The sequence below is a fragment of the Oncorhynchus mykiss genome, chromosome 10, assembly GCF_057628025.1.
Source record: "Oncorhynchus mykiss isolate SJ-2025 chromosome 10, ASM5762802v1, whole genome shotgun sequence".
Lineage (NCBI taxonomy): Eukaryota > Metazoa > Chordata > Actinopteri > Salmoniformes > Salmonidae > Oncorhynchus > Oncorhynchus mykiss.
In genome coordinates this window covers 58,640,767-58,662,341 of record NC_143031.1, presented here as the reverse complement: position 1 = coordinate 58,662,341, position 21,575 = coordinate 58,640,767, and the positions used below count along the sequence as shown (strand labels likewise).

General features: G+C 41.7%; 1 protein-coding gene across 3 annotated transcripts in view; it reads left to right on the top strand.

Moving 5' to 3' along the window:
* The window catches only part of LOC110534345 (SLAM family member 9), a 29,132-nt gene extending 20,099 nt beyond the window's left edge, over nucleotides 1-9,033 (top strand). The window contains exons 2-6 of one of the 3 annotated variants that reach the window (XM_090187208.1): nucleotides 3,914-4,231; nucleotides 4,744-5,022; nucleotides 5,165-5,284; nucleotides 6,313-6,383; nucleotides 6,865-9,033. In XM_090187208.1, the coding sequence (XP_090043334.1) occupies nucleotides 3,914-4,231; nucleotides 4,744-5,022; nucleotides 5,165-5,284; nucleotides 6,313-6,383; nucleotides 6,865-6,981 (905 nt within the window). In that variant the 3' untranslated portion in view covers nucleotides 6,982-9,033. The remainder of the gene's footprint in view (nucleotides 1-3,913; nucleotides 4,232-4,743; nucleotides 5,023-5,164; nucleotides 5,285-6,312; nucleotides 6,384-6,864) is intronic. The other 2 variants (XM_090187211.1, XM_090187210.1) reach the window with 2 other exon arrangements.
* The last annotated feature ends 12,542 nt before the right edge of the window (nucleotides 9,034-21,575 follow it).

Here is a 21,575-nt window from a genome sequence, read left to right as displayed (position 1 = left end):
TGTTGTCTCACCTACTGTTTTAGCTAGCTTTCCCAACTCAACACCTGTGATTACTGTATGCCTCGCTGTATGTCTCTCTCAAGTGTCAATATGCCTTGTATACTGTTGTTCAGGTTAGCTATCATTGTTTTAGTTCACAATGTAGCCCCTAGTTCCACTCTTCATACCCCTGATAACTCCTTTGTCCCACCTCCCACACATGCGGTGACCTCACCCATTACAACCAGCATGTCCAGAGACACAACCTCTCTCATCATCACCCAGTGCCTGGGCTTACCTCCGCTGTACCCGCACCCCACCATACCCCTGTCTGCGCATTATGCCCTGAATATATTCTACCATGCCCAGAAACCTGCTCCTCTTATTCTCTGTCCCCAACGCTCTAGGCGACCAGTTTTGATAGCCTTTAGCCGCACTCTCATACTACTCCTTCTCTGTTCCGCGGGTGATGTGGAGGTAAACCCAGGCCCTGCATGTCCCCAGGCACCCTCATTTGTTGACTTCTGTGATCGAAAAAGCCTTGGTTTCATGCATGTCAACATCAGAAGCCTCCTCCTCCATTTCCATACCCAACTATAACATCTTCCGTCAAGATAGAACTGCCAAAGGGGGAGGAGTTGCAGTCTACTGCAGAGATAGCCTGCAAAGTAATGTCATACTTTCCAGGTCCATACCCAAACAGTTCGAACTACTAATTTTGAAAATTACTCTCTCCAGAAATAAGTCTCTCACTGTTGCCGCCTGCTACCGACCTCCCTCAGCTCCCAGCTGTGCCCTGGACACCATTTGTGAATTGATCGCCCCCCATCTAGCTTCAGAGTTTGTTCTGTTAGGTGACCTAAACTGGGATATGCTTAACACCCCGGCAGTCCTACAATCTAAGCTAGATGCCCTCAATCTCACACAAATCATCAAGGAACCCACCAGGTACAACCCTAACTCTGTAAACAAGGGCACCCTCATAGACGTCATCCTGACCAACTGGCCCTCCAAATACACCTCCGCTGTCTTCAACCAGGATCTCAGCGATCACTGCCTCATTGCCTGTATCCGCTACGGAGCCGCAGTCAAACGACCACCCCTCATCACTGTCAAACGCTCCCTAAAACACTTCTGTGAGCAGGCCTTTCTAATCGACCTGGCCCGGGTATCCTGGAAGGACATTGACCTCATCCCGTCAGTTGAGGATGCCTGGTCATTCTTTAAAAGTAACTTCCTCACCATTTTAGATAAGCATGCTCCGTTCAAAAAATGCAGAACTAAGAACAGATACAGCCCTTGGTTCACCCCAGACCTGACTGCCCTCGACCAGCACAAAAACATCCTGTGGCGGACTGCAATAGCATCGACTAGTCCCCGTGATATGCAACTGTTCAGGGAAGTCTGGAACCAATACACGCAGTCAGTCAGGAAAGCTAAGGCCAGCTTCTTCAGGCAGAAGTTTGCATCCTGTAGCTCCAACTCCAAAAAGGTCTGGGACACTGTGAAGTCAATGGAGAACAAGAGCACCTCCTCCCAGCTGCCCACTGCAGTGAGGCTAGGTAACACAGTCACCACCGATAAATCCATGATTATCGAAAACTTCAATAAGCATTTCTCAACGGCTGGCCATGCCTTCCGCCTGGCTACTTCAACCTCGGCCAACAGCCCCGCCCCCCCCGCTGTTCCTCGCCCAAGCCTCTCCAGGTTCTCCTTTACCCAAATCCAGATAGCAGATGTTCTGAAAGAGCTGCAAAACCTGGACCCGTACAAAGCAGCTGGGCTTGACAATCTGGACCCTCTATTTCTGAAACTATCCGCCACCATTGTCGCAACCCCTATTACCAGCCTGTTCAACCTCTCTTTCATATCGTCTGAGATCCCCAAGGATTGGAAAGCTGCCGCAGTCATCCCCCTCTTCAAAGGGGGAGACACCCTGGACCCAAACTGTTACAGACCTATATCCATCCTGCCCTGCCTATCTAAGGTCTTCGAAAGCCAAGTCAACAAACAGGTCACTGACCATCTCGAATCCCACTGTACCTTCTCCGCTGTGCAATCTGGTTTCCGAGCCGGTCACGGGTGCACCTCAGCCACACTCAAGGTACTAAACGATATCATAACCGCCATCGATAAAAGACAGTACTGTGCAGCCGTCTTCATCGACCTTGCCAAGGCTTTCGACGCTGTCAATCACCATATTCTTATCGGCAGACTCAGTAGCCTCGGTTTTTCGGATGACTGCCTTGCCTGGTTCACCAATTACTTTGCAGACAGAGTTCAGTGTGTCAAATCGGAGGGCATGCTGTCTGGTCCTCTGGCAGTCTCTATGGGGGTGCCACAGGGTTCAATTCTCGGGCCGACTCTTTTCTCTGTATACATCAATGATGTTGCTCTTGCTGCGGGCGATTCCCTGATACACCTCTACGCAGACGACACCATTCTATATACTTTCGGCCCGTCATTGGACACTGTGCTATCTAACCTCCAAACAAGCTTCAATGCCATACAACACTCCTTCCGTGGCCTCCGACTGCTCTTAAACGCTAGTAAAACCAAATGCATGCTTTTCAACCGATCGCTGCCTGCACCCGCATGCCCGCCTAGCATCACCACCCTGGATGGTTCCGACCTAGAATATGTGGACATCTATAAGTACCTAGGTGTCTGGCTAGACTGCAAACTCTCCTTCCAGACTCATATCAAACATCTCCAATCGAAAATCAAATCAAGAGTCGGCTTTCTATTCCGCAACAAAGCCTCCTTCACTCACGCCGCCAAGCTTACCCTAGTAAAACTGACTATCCTACCGATCCTCGACTTCGGCGATGTCATCTACAAAATGGCTTCCAACACTCTACTCAGCAAACTGGATGCAGTCTATCACAGTGCCATCCGTTTTGTCACTAAAGCACCTTATACCACCCACCACTGCGACTTGTATGCTCTAGTCGGCTGGCCCTCGCTACATATTCGTCGCCAGACCCACTGGCTCCAGGTCATCTACAAGTCCATGCTAGGTAAAGCTCCGCCTTATCTCAGCTCACTGGTCACGATGGCAACACCCATCCGTAGCACGCGCTCCAGCAGGTGTATCTCACTGATCATCCCTAAAGCCAACACCTCATTTGGCCGCCTTTCGTTCCAGTACTCTGCTGCAGCAGCTAACCGATCGCTGCAGCTGTACATAGTCTATTGGTAAATAGCCCACCCATTTTCACCTACCTCATCCCCATACTGTTTTTATTTATTTACTTTTCTGCTCTTTTGCACACCAATATCTCTACCTGTACATGACCATCTGATCATTTATCACTCCAGTGTTAATCTGCAAAATTGTAATTATTCGCCTACCTCCTCATGCCTTTTGCACACATTGTATATAGACTCCCCCTTTGTTTTCTACTGTGTTATTGACTTGTTAATTGTTTACTCCATGTGTAACTCTGTGTTGTCTGCTCATACTGCTATGCTTTATCTTGGCCAGGTCGCAGTTGCAAATGAGAACTTGTTCTCAACTAGCCTACCTGGTTAAATAAAGGTGAAATAAAAAAATAAAAAAATAAATAAATAAAACGATGATAGAGTATATTTATAGTTGTAATTAGTATTTATTGGCCCATTGTGTGACAATATATTGAAATAACTTTTCATTAGATAACAAGTTGTATGTTTTGATGGAGGGAGTACATTTTGTGTCATGTATTTAATGTTTTGAGAGTCTTAATGCATTTTGCAAATTAAATGTGTCATTTTGGCCAACGTGTTTCAGTTTTGGGCTGCATGTTAATTGTTTAGAAAACGTTAATTCTGTTTGGACACATTTTATCAAGAAAAACTGCAATTGGCTACATTGCTATATTATTAGAGAATAACTATGATATTTAAGATTTAAGTCAATGCGTTGATATTCAGTCTCTCTTTCTCTCCACAGTACTCTGCTCAGCCCAGCATTCAGCCCAACCTGAGACTCGGCAGGTGAATGGCATCGTGGGAACGGTTTTCTGTTTTCCAGAAAGGGTGTTGAACTCTGGCAATTTACTTAATCAAGACCTTGGCAGTATTGCACAGGTGCACCCTGGTAAACAAAGTAATACCAACCTTGAGAAGAGATTTAAAAACCGCCTTCACTGGAACAATGTCACTGGAGTCTTCACTTTGTCAGACCTACAAATAGATGATTCTGGGGTTTATACTGTGGAGAATACAGATGAAGGGAAGACAAAACATACATTTCAGCTGACTGTGTACTGTAAGTGTGTGTGTGTGTGTGTGTGTGTGTGTGTGTGTGTGTGTGTGTGTGTGTGTGTGTGTGTGTGTGTGTGTGTGTGTGTGTGTGTGTGTGTGTGTGTGTGTGTGTGTGCTGTAAATTACAACATTATTAAAGTGGCAATCAGCAGTAGAAACAATACTAAAGCTGTCACCTTTTGGTTTGGTAAAAAGCTGAGGGATGTTTCTGGAGAAATGTAACCACTCTCAAATTCATAGGCCGAGCTATGGATTCAAGGACTGATCAGACATCATGTAAAACATTATAGTGTGGTGATATATAGTATTTGTTTACAATTTCTTTGTTTACAAACACCGGAGTAAAACTTTTTTATGGGTTCTAAACTCAATAAGCATTTATAAATATTCTTCAAGAATCAATGGGTACATTTCATTCATTTCTAAATCCAAAAATGAATGTAGAAACTGCTCTTTGCTACTTTAAAGATAAGTTTAATTTCACTAATTCACATTTTTTCATTATTTGTCTTCCAGATGTTCTGTCCAAACCTCAGGTGACGGTCCATGATAACATCTCCTGTAGCGTGGTGTGTTCTGTGGAGAACGGGAGAGAGGTGACCCTGTCCTGGTACAAAGGAGGGGAGATACTCAACCAGACCAGCAGCCCTGACCACAACATCACCCTCTCTCTACCTCTCAAGGTGGATGAACAGAACAGAGACTCTATCAGATGTGAGGCTGCCAACCCAGTCAGCAAGGAGACAGCTGTTGTTCCACATTCCTGTATAGAGAGTGATCCCTTCAAGGTGACAGGTAAACACATGTACAGTATTAATGTTACATTACAGACATCCAGACAATACCAACTTCTATATGAAACAATAAGTATGGTAGAGCTCATTTCATGAAACGCAATGTTTTAATAAAAGTATTGTTTTCTCTCTTTTTAATTTAGATGGTGATGAGAGGACTCGAGGTTTTCTTATTATTGCAGTAATCTGTGTTCTGGTTGCCTCAGGACTTGTTGTTCTTGCAATATATCTGAAGAAGAGGAGAAACGGACACTCACATGCAGGTATTTAGCTTTTAACGGGGTGAGGTCATTCTCCTTGTCAAAGTCAAAACATGTTGTGCACAATCTTTTTTAATTATCATGGATAGTGTTTTGGAAAAGGTAAGAAGAGTTTGCCTGAAAAACAGATGCAGGTCAAATGAAGTGGTGTATCTTCCACACTTCCTCTGCTTGGTCAGACAGTTGCATTGTCTCAGACCACTTCTCTAAATGTTGAAAAAGCAGAAGGCACACACACACAAGCACAGTCTGACAATCATTACTTTATAGCTTCTCTGGTGCCAAAACGACAGCTAGCACAGACACAGGAATCCATAGTTGTCACGTTCTGACCTTAGTTTATTTTTTATGTCTTTGTGTTAGGTTGGTCAGGGCGTGAGTTGGGGTGGGTTGTCTATGTTCTTTTTTCTATGTTATATTTTCTACGTGTTTGGCCTGGTATGGTTCTCAATCAGAGGCAGGTGTCGTTCGTTGTCTCTGATTGAGAATCATACTTAGCCTCCCGGGTGGCGCAGTGGTTAAGGGCGCTGTACTGCAGCGCTGTACTGCAGCGGGTTGGGTTGTGTATCGGAGGACAGATGACTTTCAACCTTCGTCTCTCCCGAGCCCGTACGGGAGTTGTAGCGATGAGACAAGATAGTAACTACTAACAATTGGATACCATGAAATTGGGCAGAAAAAGGGGGGGGAAAAAAAAAGAATAGAATAGAATAGCCTGTTCCCACCTCTGTCTTGTGGGTGATTATTATCTGTTTAGTGTGTCTGCACCAGACAGAACTGTTTCGTTTTTTTTCTTCTCTTGTTGTTTTTTTGTCATTAAGTGTTCCGTTCTATTAAATACCATGTACACTTACACGCTGCGTATTGGTCCGATCTCTCATACTCCTCGTCAGAGGAAGACGAATGCCGTTACAATAGTAACATGAGTTCTTAGTGTTTGTAGAACCTGTCTTGGGGATGAGCATGTGTGCATATCTGTCAGTTACTCCCACCCACACTGTATATTTCATTTACTTTATTTGCCTTTATAGATTCACCTGAAAGAGAGCAAGATGACGTTCAGTATGCAGAGATAACTCACATTAAACCAGCAGAAAACCAGGTTAGTAATAATTCTACAGGCTGATAAACATAGGAGAAGTAATACAGCTGCTTTAGCAGCCCTCATGTCTACAACTGTTGGCTTTATCTCTGTGTCACTGGGTTAATGTGGTATTGAGTTGCACAGACCACCTGAGTTTGATAACCGGCCATATGAAATGTTTATGTTGGACAATTAGAAGAGTAATGCCTTTGATCTTCCTATGTCTTTTACAGTATTTGCCAAGTCTGTTGATTTTTAAGCCTGGCTTCATGGTTCCCTCCCACTAGATTTAGGAATGGTTCTAGATGTGTTGACTGTTGAGTTACCTACTGCTGAACAATGAGAATAAACAACAGAGCATCAGACTTGCCTTGTTTCCTTCTTCTGGTACAAAGTATCTGATGAGGAAACATATGATCCTTTATTCTTTCCTACCCCCCCCCCTCCCCCCCTTTCCTTGTCCCTCTCAATCCTTTCCTCCCTCCCTCTCCCTGTCTAGGAGGAGCGAACAGGTATACAAGGACCGGAGTCACTTAGAGACAACCCTAACGTGACAGTTTATTATACACTCCAGTTACATCACATGCCTGCCAGCGAGGATGTTGACACTGCATGAAGGTTGAGAGAGAACAGGAAGTTAATGAGAGGGTGACAAGATAATTCACATCCCAGAGAAGGCGTTACATCCTAAAGAGAACCTTAAGACAAAATTATAGTCAATATTCATTTTAGAAAACTTCATGGAGAAACAGTTGTTCCTGGAGACAATTCCCATTTAACCAATGCGCTGTTGTCATTTCAGTCATTTCAGACTTCCTTTGTTGGTCATTCTCACTGTCTTTTGTTGAATTGGGGCCTTGATGAGACTAACTGATGCAGACAAATTAAATAACTATGCCTAGTGTTATTAGTAGGATGATCCCTCTTTTCAAGTGCCCATTGTCCCAATGTATAGGTTAAAACAAATGGAACCTCTTTTAATACATTTCACTAGTGTGTTTGCTATGCTACTGCTGTGCCAAAGCTTTTTTTCAGTTCTCTCTGTTCTGTCTCTCTGTTCTGTTGTTTAAATGTAGGTGCCTCCCCTGTATCTTTTTATAGCTGGTCATTGTTTAGCTTGCCAGTGGATAGCAGCTGTGTACATAAAAAGCAGATGTTTGGTGATATAAAGCCACCTACTCCTCCAGGAGACCCATGGTGCACAATTGGCCCAGTGTTGTCCGGGTTAGGGGAGTGTGACTTGGCTGGGTTGTGTTTCGGAGGACACACGTCCCTTGACCTTTGTCTCTCCCAAGTCCGTACGGGAGTTGCAGTGATGGGACAAAACTGTAACTAACAATTGGATACCGCGAAAATAGGGGGTACATTTTCTTTACAAATAAAATAGAATACAATCACTGACTCCTGCACACTCCTGCAGACATTCCTTCTATTGGAGCATTTTGTGCTCCACCTACATTAGCCCACATACTGTATATAACTGTGAAAACATTTCAAATCTACTGAAACCATTGTGAGTTTTTGCACTGCAGGTCATTTCATTTTTAGACATTTCTATTTCAGAGTAGTTATTGAGACTGAATATTTAGATATTATTCACATTTCACTATTCTAAAATACGCTTATGACTTATTCAAACTGATAAAGATTTGTTTACTGAGCTTCTTTTTTTTTTACATGAGCTTCAATATATTACGTCAGACTTACCTAAACATTCCATTTAAAAGTATACAATCTTTGATATTTCCTGACGTTACATAGTCGTCAATCCCCCATACATGCTTGAAAAATATACTTACCTCATCACGACCCACAATATGATTTAAGTTTACTCCATTGTATATATTTGTGTTGTCATTTGAATTTTTGTAAACAAAGCTACAACATACCTGTGAAAAATGTCAGTCCTTGCAGCCACAGCTACGTTCAAGAGTTTGAGATTGGCAACGTTTCTCCAGAGACACACAACCTCTAGATGCTGGTTTTAATGTTTGACCTAGATAGTTTGTGTGTATGTATTGATATGTAGGCTTAGTGTGCCTTCTTTATTGATGTTGTTCTGTCCTTGAGCTGTTCTTGTCTATTCATGTTCTGTACTATGTCATATTTTGTGTTGGACCCCAGGAAGAGAAGCTGCTGCTTTTGAAACAGCTAATGGGGATCCTAATAAAAATACCAAATACCAAATGTAGCCTACTTCTAGAGTCTAGGGGAGAGCACTGCAATTGTTTGGTGGTTTTCAAGTGTGTTTCTGTATTTATTGAGTTTAAGTGTATTTGGGATGTTTTGTCCTGTTACTTTTAATGCCAGGTAGTTGTACATTTAATTTGACAGTTATGACTAATCCTATTATATTTCAAGCATTGCTTTCAAGGAAACAGTGTTTTTCTTCTAATGTATTTTCCTCATCTAGTGGTTGAATGTTTTTATCATTCAGCATACTGCAGACTGTACTTTACATACTACATTATTTTGTACTCTGAGCCAGTGTACTGTATATTGTAAGTGTAACTTAAATCATGTGTCAGCAAAATGTTCTCAAACCTTTCTATGCTTTTACATTTGGACTGTGCTCATGCATTATTGTGCCAATTTATATTTGATATAAAAACATGTCTTGTAAATTATGCCATGCCAATTATATTTTACATCACATTTGGTCAGAAAACATGAGTGCCTCATTTATCATTCTGTGTATTTATGTGATGTATTTTTCCACAAAGGTCAGATTGCGCAATGTTGAAACTCCAGTGTTTTGTTGCAGGAAATTAGCAACATTACTGTATAAAACACTGATTAGCCGTACACTCTTTCCGTCTGCAGCAGCATGTTCATGGTAGCGAGTACCTTTAACATTTTGACTTTGATTCCTGATCTTTAGCATGATGGTCAGTGTGAAGAACTGTCTTTGGCTCCCCTAAAACAGATGTTTCTGCAGCACACACTGACAACCCCTCCTTCTAGTGCAGAGGTGTCTGGGTGTTGAACTTTCACACCAGAAACCAGCCGATATGTATTATTATGTGTATAAAATATATGTAATGAACAAAGTGAAAACCAAATTAAGTAGAGCCTATACGTTGTGAAGAATTTATTCATATCATCAAGGAACTCAAGACAAGATTCAGATTGGAAGACATTCTATAGGCCTAATATAGAAGTTGGCAGAAAAGTTGTCCTGTACTAAAATGTAAACATTTCATCTTAATATTGATTCATTGAATGAAGATACTGGGCAAATCATTTCCTTACATGGATGTAAAAAAAACTTTACGATAAAGTGGTCTGACATAACATCACCATCGATAAGGTGTTATATTCAAAACACGCACGCTCAAATGTACGTTTCCTCTTCTCTCCATCTGTTTTCTCCACAGTATAACCCCAGAATCTTCTATCTGAAAGTCTGACACAGTGAAGTATCCTGTAACACTGTCCCAGTGTAGGCGGTTTTCTAATCTCTTATCAGGGTTGATAATGCTTTGTTTAGCAGGGTACACCTGTGCAATATTGCCCTTTATAAATTGAACTGCCCACTTCCAACACCTGCTCTGGAAAAAAGAAAGACTTTCCCACAATCTCTTTCATCTACTCTGTAGTTATTGTGCCAGACTGGACTCAATGGACAGATGTTTGATATTTTACATAGATCTTTGCCCCTCTAATTAGTATTGATTATAAAGGCAGAAGTTTACTTAAGACAGAAATTATAGGAGGGAGTTTGGTCAGGGAGGATGGGTAGACGACCGTCTAGCAATCCAAAGGTTGTGTGTTTAAGTTGCATCCTCCAAGATGTATGACTGTGATGCCGTCCTCTAATTCGTGTGATATTGTACGACCGCTATTCCATTCATAATGTAACCTAACCTAAAATAATGTATCATACTAAATGGTGGGTAACATATTTATATGGTAGTCTTACAAATTCCCCTGAGACCATGTTAGAGATATTGTGCAGACCACAACCTGTAAGAGCTTCATTCTCCAATGAAAGAGCTCAATTTACTACCCTATTTACCTCTCTCTCTCTCCAACAAAAGTAAAGAGCGAAATGGTTTGCAGTGAGATAAATAAAACAAACCAACCTATAGTTAAAATAGTAGAAATCATACATTTTGCAATTAAATTAATTGAATGAATTTAATTAAAGTCTGTATCTACTCAACCTCTGCACCATCTTTCTTATATTAGCATAAATAGATAATGATTTAATTATTACATGATTGACAAAGCTATTTATTAATTAATTATATTTTGGAGGGGAATATGGAAAACCCTTTCCCCGGATGTCGAATAAGACGCACGACTGACTGCAAGCCTAATTCCCCTATACGGACGTGGACTACCTAAATCAATAAATCAGCCGTATCGTAGGCCTATGTCCTTTCATTTTAATTATATTATTAGGACATACAGGACTACATTTAAGGTTTAGGTGTAGCTTTAAAATAGGCTGCTGGTATGTTCAGTACAAATTGTTGCACTAACATATTTACCACCATGTTAGGCTGCAATCAATAAACCAAATGCACATCATTTGAGTAAATAAAGGTAAACCTAGGCCTACATACAGACAAGACATATCAGTCTCAACTTAAGTTAAGCTCTCCATGTCCTAATGGTTAGGACCTTACAGGTGCATGTGAGAGCTCAACAGACCTGATCTCACCATCAACCTAACCTCTCACTCTCCCTGGAGGTAGAGAGAGAACATTACAACTCCATTTACAGCTGGTTAGCTGCCAACCCGGTTAGTAACCAGACCATCACAGTCAACATCACTACACCCTGTGAAGATGGAGACCCGGGAGATGAAGAAGGTAAAATTAATTAATATCCTTTATTGCCATCAGCTCTGAGCTCAATACACTATTGTATAATTCTCTATTGAGACGAGGGCTTAGTAGACTTGTTGTATTGTGATGAACCTGAGCTTAGATTGGTCAAGAGCACCTTCTATTGGAGAAAATGTAGAATTGAATTGTGAACTTACGCAATTATATACTTGAACTTGTGGAGCCCAGGAAGAATATCTGCTGCTTCTTCAACTGTTTGCAGTTTACATTAACTTGTATGCTTCTGTGTTGTATTATGTGAGGTACAGTATATATGTAATGTACTGTATTTGTTTTTCATCCACACAACACCACACAACAAAGATGAGAGACATGGAAGAAAATACTATACTCTTATCCCAGCAGCCTTTGTGGTGTACCCAGGAATCTTTGCAGTGTTCGTCAAAGGACAAAAGGCCATTTTAAAACTGTTAATACTCCTGCCATGTCCACAGACATCTCCTAAATAATCAAAAACCGACTCTCGAAAAATGAATGCACCAGAGGAGGCTAGTGAAAGGAGCTGTAGGAGGAGGGGCCCATGAAATGGAATGGTACCAAACACATCAAGCACATGGAAACAACGTGTTTGACTCCGTTCCACTAATTCTATTCCAGCCTTTACAATGAGCCTGTCCTCCTATAGCTCCTCCCAAAACCTCCTCTGGAGTGCACAACTGGTAAATTGTCACCTATAGATATGTCAGTCAGTCAGGTGGCTAGCTCCTGCCAGATACTTGTATTGCAGTAATGTTGAAGGGCTCTGGCTAGTATTACTTACCCAGCTAGAAGGATGAAGTAAGAAGCTAACATTAAATGGAGCCTACCTCAGCAGGAGCAAAGAAATACACTACTAAGTTCTAATAACTTTGCTTTACAGAGAGCAGAATACTGAGACAAACATTGAAGTAGCACTCAGTGGTGAGGCTGAGGCAGGCTGCAATGCATGCAGGAGGAAGCAGAGGACACAGAGAGAAAGAGAGGAAGTAAGCAGAGAGAAGTTAGTACATTGTTTCCCAAACTTGGGGTCGGGGCTCTATGTAATACGCCACTGATGCTACGTGTCAGTTTGAATAATTTCTCATATTTCCCTCCTTTCAGAGGTATAACATTACAAAAAATGTAGGTGGCCAAAAATGTTTTAATAATCAGAAAATAATACACAATACCCTACTGTAATCGATCGAACACGACAAATCATCTAACGTGATTTCACAATAGAGATAAAACAGTATTGTAGGCCTACGACTCACATAATAAACCATAGGCCTATAATTAATAGACAATGAGACTAGAACATAATGACCTGAAATAGCAGTAATAATCACAATAAGCTGGACAACCTCATCGACCAGGGGATAGTAAGCTAGGCTAGGCTCAGCAACCAGGTGATGGTAGGCTAGGCTAAGCGGCCACCAATGTTAACATTTAACACTTGCTGAGAGCGTCATAAATACATTTACTTTTTAAATTACTTAGCATTTTTAAAGTTATGTCCGCCACGTTCTTGACTTCCTAAATCAGTCTATTTAACACAGTATCATGGTTAGAATCTTAAATATCACAAACACAATTTGTGTTATGAACAGTTTTACGAGGACATGTCTTTTGGGGGGGGGGGGGCTGATGGCCCATCGAAACTACACCTAAACTATATTGAAACTAATTTCACAGATATAATAATAGTCAGCCTAAAGACAAGATTAAATTGACAATAGTCTGATGGGGCAGAATATTATAAATAGTTAAATTGTGTATGAAGAATCTGATTAACAGCGCAGCTTGGAATTGACACAGAGGCAGGGAAATTAGTTTAAAAAATAGACTTTTGCTCAGTCCTGTACAGAGTCGCAAGCAGATAAGACATTGCAATGTCTATATAGTATCATAAAGATCTGACTCTGACCCCTTGAGCTCTATTTCAACATTTTGGCAAGAATTTGTGCTCTTACACGTGCCCTTGCAACACTCAAAGCACAGTAATTTAAACTCAAAATTAATTCCTTAAGACCTGCTTTTAACAAATGAATAATGAATAATATTTGTTATGGTGTTTATTTCATGGATTCTCACACTTGAGTTGTGGTGTTGTAGTGGTTTCTATTTTCTACATACAGCCTACAGTTACATAAACTAATGGAAATGCTATTGTGTTCTTTGAAATACATTTTTCTTTCGTATTATAATGTTACCTAAGACCTTCATAAATACAAGCAAATTATTATTTTTACCATAGCATACATGAAATGTATTTATTACACCGCTAGAATGTTGAATTTCAACAGGTTCGAAGGGGGCCCAACGAGGCCAGACTTTTCTAGTGTTAATCACTGGCACAGAGGCCAATCAAAGTAGATCAGGTTTGCAATAGGTTACATGCTGCATATTATTAAAGCTTGCTGTTAGCTAGCCAGCTGACCTTTAGATTCGCTAGCTAGCTAGCTAACATTATGTGTATGACGTGTGTGTAGTGATGTTATCTCAGAATGCCATTTTGCATCTATTGTATAATAATGCTAAAATATTTGTATCTGGAATTTGTATCAGTAGAACAGGCCTGACTCTCCTCCACCAGTCATACAAGGAGAATGGTCTAATGCCTCCCATCAAAAAAAGAGAAAAAGGTGTCATCTAATATTTCTAACATGTTTTTATCTGGACACTATCTGTTTACCTGGAATGTTTCCTTATTGTAGCCTACTACCAATTTTAGTCTTAATCTTTACTTCACTACTCACTGTTTAGCACATGACTTCATGTGAATCCTTAAAGAGATGGGTGGGGCTGGCTTAAGAGGGTGTGAACAATGCTGAATGGGTGTAGACAAAGGAGAGCTCTCCAGTTGGTACCAAAACATTCAAAGGCCCTTTTCTCAAAAGTGAGTTTACAAGTGTATAAACTTTCAAAGCAGAATTAGTGTCACATGAGTTGACGCTGGAGAGACGAAGTAGATACGGGGAGTCAAACAATGAGGAACGGACATGGAACGAGACAGGAACAGCATCAGCATACAAGAAAACAAAGATAAAGATGTGCGTAATTGATGGCAGGAGTGTGTGATAAAGGGCAGCCTGGCGCCCTCAAGCAAGAGGGAAGAGCGGGAGCAGACGTGACAGTACCCCCCCCCCCCCCCCCCCCCTAGGGGAGCCCCACCCGGCGTCCCACCTGGGCAATCCGGCCGAGACATGGGCACTGGGCAAGCCGGTTGGGACGTGAGAGCCAAACAAACTGGCAGGAGCATGAGCCTAGAGAGCCGGCTGAGGCATGGAAGCCAGACAATCCGACTGAGGCAAGATACCTGTCAATCCTGCTGCAGCGAGGGAGCCCGATGATCCGGTGGAGAGTGACGTGTAATGGGAAGCTGCCGAACCAACCGAAGCAAGAAAACCTCTCGAACCAGTCAGGACGTGAAAGGGTTGGCTTAGGCACCTCCGGTTCCATCGGGGTTGGAATCTCCCCCGAGGTCACCAACAAAAAACAAACAAAAACTCCTGGACCGGCTGGGTGATGTTTCAAGATGTTTCAAGTTTTAAGGGAGCATGCAATTGGCATGCTGACTGCAGGAATGTCCAGAGATGTTGCCAGAGAAAGTAATGTTAATTTCTTTACCCTAAGTTGCCTCCAACATTGTTTTAGAGAATTTGGCAGTACGTCCAACCGGCATTTCAACTGCAGATCACATGTATGGCATTGTGTGGGCGAGCCTTTTGCTGATGTCTACGTTGTGAACAGAGCACCTCATGGTGGAAGTGAGGTTATGGTATGGCAAGCATAAGCTCCAGACAACAAACACAATTGTATTTTATAGATGGCAATTTGAATGCACAGAGACGCCATGATGAGATCCTGAGGCCCTTTGTCGTGCCATTCATCAGCTGCCATCACCTTCAGCAATATAATGCACGGCCATATAGCAGGGATCTGTACACAATTCCCGGAAGCTGAAAATGGCCCAGTTCTTCCATTGCCTGCATACTCACCAGACATGTCACTCATTTCGACAAGATAGCGCCGACAGAGATGGTTGCCTCGCTTCGAGTCCTTAGTAAACTATGCAGTATTTTGTTTTTTTATGTATTGTTTCTTACATTGTTAGCCAAGAAAATCTTAAGTGTTATTACATACAGCCGGGAAGAACTATTGGATAAAGGAGCGACGCCAACTCACCAACTATACGACCAGGAATGCGACTTTTCCAAAGCGGAATCTTTAATCGGACTACCAGCCAGGACAGTGGATCTAGTCCCAGAAGCCGACCCAAAACAACGTTGGCGCAGAAGAGGCAGATGGAGAGGCCTCCTGGTTAGGCTTTATAGGCTTGCACCCCACTCACCACTTCAAAGTATACTATTCACCAATGTCCAGTCTCTTGACAACAAGGTAGACGAAATTAGAGGAAGTGTTGCATTCCAGAGAGACATTAGAGAGTGTAACATTCTCTGTTTCACGAAATATGTCTCTCTCGAGATACATTGTCGGAGTTGGTTCAGCCACCGGGCTTCTTCAAGCGTCTCTCCAGCAGAGATAAACACCTCTCTGGGAAGAAGAAGGGCGGGGGTGTATGCTTCATGATTAACGACACATGGTGTAATAATAACAACATGCAGGAACTCAAGTCCTTCTGCTCACCCAATCTAGAATTCCTTACAATCAAATGCCGGCCATATTAACTCCCAAGATAATTATTGTCAGTTATCTTCACAGCGGTGTATATACCCCCTCAATCAGACACCACAAACGCCCTCAAAAAATCATATATCCTGAGGCTGCATTTATTGTAGCTGGGGAATTTAACAAAGCACATTTGAGAACAAGGCTACCTAAGTTCTATCAGCATATTGATTGCAGTACTCGCACGGCCAATACACTCGATTACTGCTACTCTAACTTCCGCAATGCATACAAGGCCATCCCTTGCCCTCTCTTTGGCAAATCCGACCATGACTGTCTTGCTTCTACCGTCTTATAGGCAGAAACTCAAACAGGATGTACCCATGACTAGAACCATTCAACGCTGGTCTGACCAATCGGAATCCACACTTAAAGATTGTTTTGATCACGCGGACTGGGAAATGTTCCGGGCAGCCACAGAGAATAACATCGATCTATACCCTGACTTGGTGAGTGAGTTTATAAGGAAGTGCATTGGAGATATTGTACCCACTGTGACTAATAAAACCTACCCTAACCAGAAACCATGGATGGATGGCGTTATTCGCAGAAAACTGAAAGCGCGAACCACTGCATTCAACCATGGAAAGAGGACAGGGAATATGGCAGAATATAAACAGTGTAGTTATTCCCTCCGCAAGGCAATCAAAAAAGCAACATGTCGGTATAGGGACAAAGTGGAGTCGCAATTCAACAGCTCAAACACGAGACTACAAAAATCACAGACTACAAAAAGAAAACCAGCCATGCCACGGACACCGTCTCGCTTCCAGACAAACTAAACACCTTCTTTACCCGCTTTGAGGATAATACAGTGCCTCCACCTAACAAGGACTGAGTGCCTCCTCTCCTTCTCTGTGGCCGACGTGAGTAAGACATTTAACTTCTTTGGGATGGGGGCGGTATTTTGATGTCCGGATGAAAAGCGTGCCCAATGTAAACTGCCTGCTAGTCAGGCCCAGAAGCTAGGATATGCATATAGAACTGTTAAAAGAATATCTGGGAGTATAATAGAACTGAAATGACAGGCGAAACCCCGAGGACAAACCATCCCCCCTCCAAAAAAACAATTCAGCATAACACTGATTTCAATGGCTGGCATTTTTACTATAGGGCGAAATCCTCCCGGATTGCAGTTCCTAGGGCTTCCACTAGATGTCAACCGTCTTTAGAAAGAGTTTCAGGCTGTTTTTTTTAAATGAGAGAGAAGTTGTTTTTCTAAGGGCTCCCATTTTGGCTGTAGTGTTTCTATGCACATGGCCGAGATGGTGTGTAATTTTTATCTCCTGTAAAGACAATGATGATTCTCCGTCTAAAATGTATTGTTTATTTGCGTATTAGGGTACCTAAGGATTGATTATAAAATTTGATTGACTTGTTTGGATAAGTTTATTGGTAATGTTTGGGATGCATTTTGACCGTTGGAAACCGAGTGGATTATTGACTGAAGCACGCCAGCTAAACTGAGTTTTTATGGATATAAAAAACAAAATCAAATCAAATGTATTTGTCACATACACATGGTTAGCAGATGTTAATGCAAGTGTAGCGAAATGCTTGTGCTTCTAGTTCCGACCATGCACTAATATCTAACAAGTAATATAACCTAACAATTTCACGACTACCTTATACACACAAGTGTAAAGAAATGAATATGAATATGTACATAAAAACATATAAATGAGTGATGGCTGAACGGCATAGGCAAGATGCAGTAGATGGTATAGAGTACACTATATGCATATGAGATGAGTAATGTAGGGCATGAAAACATATAAAGCGGCATTGTTTAAAGTGGCTAGTGATACATTACATCAAGATGGCAAGATGCAGTAGATGGTATAGAGTACAGTATATACATATGAGATGAGTAATGTAGGGTATGTACACATTGTATAACATTAAGTGGCCAGTGATAAATTGATTACATAAATTGTTCAATTATTAAAGTGGCTGGAGTTAAGTCAGTATGTTGGCAGCAGCCACTCAATGTTAGTTGTGGCTGTTTAACAGTCTGATGGCCTTGAGATAGAAGTTGTTTTTCAGTCTCTCGGTCCCCGCTTTGATGCACCTGTACTGACCTCTCCTTCTGGATGAAAGTGGGGTGAACAGGCAGTGGCTCGGGTGGTTGTTGTCCTTGATGATCTTTTTGGCCTACCTGTGACATTGGGTGGTGTAGGTGTCCTGGAGGGCAGGTAGTTTGCACCCGGTGATGCGTTGTGCAGACCTCACTACCCTCTGGAGAGCCTTCCAGGTACGGGCGGAGCAGCTGCCGTACCAGGCGGTAATACAGCCCAACAGGATGCTCTCGATTGTGCATCTGTAAAAGTTTGTGCTTTTGGTGACAAACCGCCTTCTTCACCACGATGCTGTCTGTGTGGGTGGACCATTTCAGTTTGTCCGTGATGTGTACGACTCAGAGAGCGTGTCTCGAGTGAGCCATGTTTCCGTGAAACAAAGAACGTTACAGTCTCGGATGTCTCTCTGGAATGCTACCCTTGCTCGGATTTTGTCTACCTTGTTGTCAAGAGACTGGACATTGGCGAGTAGTATGCTCGGGAGCGGTGCACGATGTCCCCGACTACGGACCTTGACCAGTATCGAACAAAAGGACCACTTGTGATGTAACTGAGTCCTTTTGGAGTGCCAACTTCAAAGGTAAGGCATGAATTATATCGTTATTTCTGACTTTTGTGTCGCCACCTACCTGGTTGAAAATGTTTGTTATGCATTTGTAAAGTGGGGTGCTGTCCTTAGATAATCACATGGTTTACTTTTGCCGTAAAGCCTATTTGAAATCTGACACTGCGGCTGGATTAACAAAAAGTTAAGTTTTTTTGACATATTTCATGTGTATTTTCAAGAATGTTAAATATTTACATTTCTGTTGTTTGAATTTGGCGCCCTGGACTTTCACTGGATGTTGGTCAGGTGGGACGGTAGCGTCCCATCTAGCCTAAAGAGGTTATTAAACGCGTTAACCCTCGCAGGGCTGCTGGCCCAGACAGCAGCCCTAGCCGTGTCCTCAGAGCATGTGCAGACCAGCTGGCTGGTGTGTTTACGGACATATGCAATTGCTCTCTATACCAGTCTGCTGTCCTCACATGCTTCAAGATGGCCACCATTGTTCCTGTATCCAAGAAGGCAAAGATAACTGAACTAAATGACTACCGCCCGTGCACTCACTTCTGTCATCATGAAGTGCTTTGAGAGACTAGTCAAGGAACATATCACCTCCACCTTACCTGCCACCCTAGACTCACCTCAGTTTGCATACCGCCCCAACAGGTTTAACCCATTTTATATTCAGACCGTAACACAACAAAATGTGGAAGACATCAAGGGGTGTTAATACTTTCTGAAGGCACTGTATATGTCTGTTTCTCCTCTTGTTTTGCAGTTGGAGTCCCAGCTCCCTACATTAGGAGCCCCAGGTCAGCTGTTAGTCCATCAGTTATTGAAAGCTGTTCAGTGGTGTGTTCTGTGGAGAACTGAAAAGACGTTACCCTGGCCTGGTACAGAGGAGAGGGAAGACTGGATAACACAAATAGTCACAAACACACCAATTTGTCTCTACCTTCTGGAGAAAAAGGATGCCAAACCTGTCAGTAACCCGACAATCAATCTCAACATTGAGGAGCACTGTCTGCAACATGCAGGTATAACCACAATCTATAGCATTAATATACTTGATGTGCTTTGAATATCCACAATTTGATTTCTGTACATTTATGCTCTCTATCCCGCACTCTATAATGTATCTTCCCTTTTACAGAAGCAAACTCTCTATACCTAGGGAAATCTTCTACATGTCTTCTGTGACATGTCTTCAATGTGCTTTGATAGTCTGTCCTCCTCAACTGTATCAGACACTAGAGGGAGCCATTGTATACCATGAGCTAGTCTTTAGCAACTCTGAAAGATCTTATGGAGAGACTAGTATTCAATGAATCATGAGTCTGAATTCATTATTAATTATTATAATGCACCACTGTGACATACTAAGCCTAGTCCATGACTAAAATGCATCTCCATTGAATTAGCGTTTTACTCCAGAGCTAGACTTAATCTGTGACCAGGAAACCGACTTTGAATGTGTTGTATCCTATGGTGTCTGAACAGCCTACATCTTTCTCGGGATCTTTGCTTTGTATGTTTGCGTTTGTGCAAATAAATGGCAACAAAAATTGTTGTAACTATTTTGTATTAGTAATTTCCTTATTCTTAGTGTTGTGTGGAGGTATGGTCAATCCATCTTAGATTACATAACGTTTCAGGCCTGTAGAGGGACCAACTACAACCAACCCAATGCTGCTGTTTTCACATGTTATTCATTTAGCCCCCACCATAAGAGTAATCTCTGTCATTTGCATTGTTGCATGACTTGGAACATATTATCACTCCTCTGCAGTTGTCTGACAAAGACTTCCTTTTACCTCTTTTTCCAAAGTGGACAAAGGTTTACCAGTCCATTTTTACTTGCCAAAACCTACATCCTCACACAATTTATTTATTTAATTTTTTTTTACCTAATACAATGCTTTTAGTTTAACAAATGTTCAGGACCAGTTTGTTACTGGCCACCATTTCCAAAACAGACTGCAACTCTTCGTTAAGTCACTTCATTACCTGTGGTTGCTTATGGGTATATGGTTGAATCATCAGAAATCATGGACACACCTGCTTTGTTTAATGCTAGAGGCAGATAATTGGTAAAAATTGAAAGATTAGAGGGCCTAGGGAGCTACCCTGAGGTACACTAAACTTTAAAGTTTGACATAAGAGAAGCTTCCATTAAAGAAAAACCTTTGAGTTATTTTAGATAGCTCAAAATCCACAATATAGCAGAGTTTGAAAAGCCATAACACATACGTTTTTTCAATAAGTTATGCTCAAAAATATTAAAGGCTGCACTGAAATGTAACAGTTGAATTCCCACAATCTTCGTATTATCAATTTCTTTCAACCGATCATCAGTCATTTGTGTCAGTGCAATACATGTTGAGTGGCCTTCTCCATAAGCATGCTGAAAGTCTGTTGTTAATTTGTTTACAGAGGAATAGCATTGTATTTGTTTATAGACAATTTTTTCCAACAGTTTGCTAAGAGCTGGCAGCAAGCTGATAGGTGTGCTGTTAAAACCTTTAAAGGCTGCTTTACCACTCTTGGGCAGCGAAATTACTTTGGCTTCCCTCCAGGCTAGAGGACAGACTTTCCTCTAGGCTCAGATTAAAGATATGACAGATAGGAGTAGCTATGGAGTAAGCTACCATCCTCAGTAGCTTTCTATCTAAGTCAGGAGGTGCCAGGGTGTTTGTCATTATTGATCGATAACAGTATTTTTTCCACACTAACTTCACAAAATTCTAACTTCCAATGCTTTTCTTTCATTATTCGTTTTTTTATGCATGAATACGATGGCTCACTTTTCGTTGCCGACTTTGCCAGTGAAGTAGTCATTAAAATAACTGCCAACATCAAATGGTTTTTGGATGAATAAGCCATCTTCCCATAATTTTAAATGCTCCAATGTTTTATTACATAATTCTTTTCATCATTGATCTTGGCTTCATAATACAGTTTCTTCTAATTTTGTTGAGTTTATTCACATAATTTCTCAATTTGCAATAAGTCAGCCAGTCAGAAGTGCAGCCAGATTTATTAGCCACTCCTTTTACACCATCTCTTTCAATCACACAGTTTT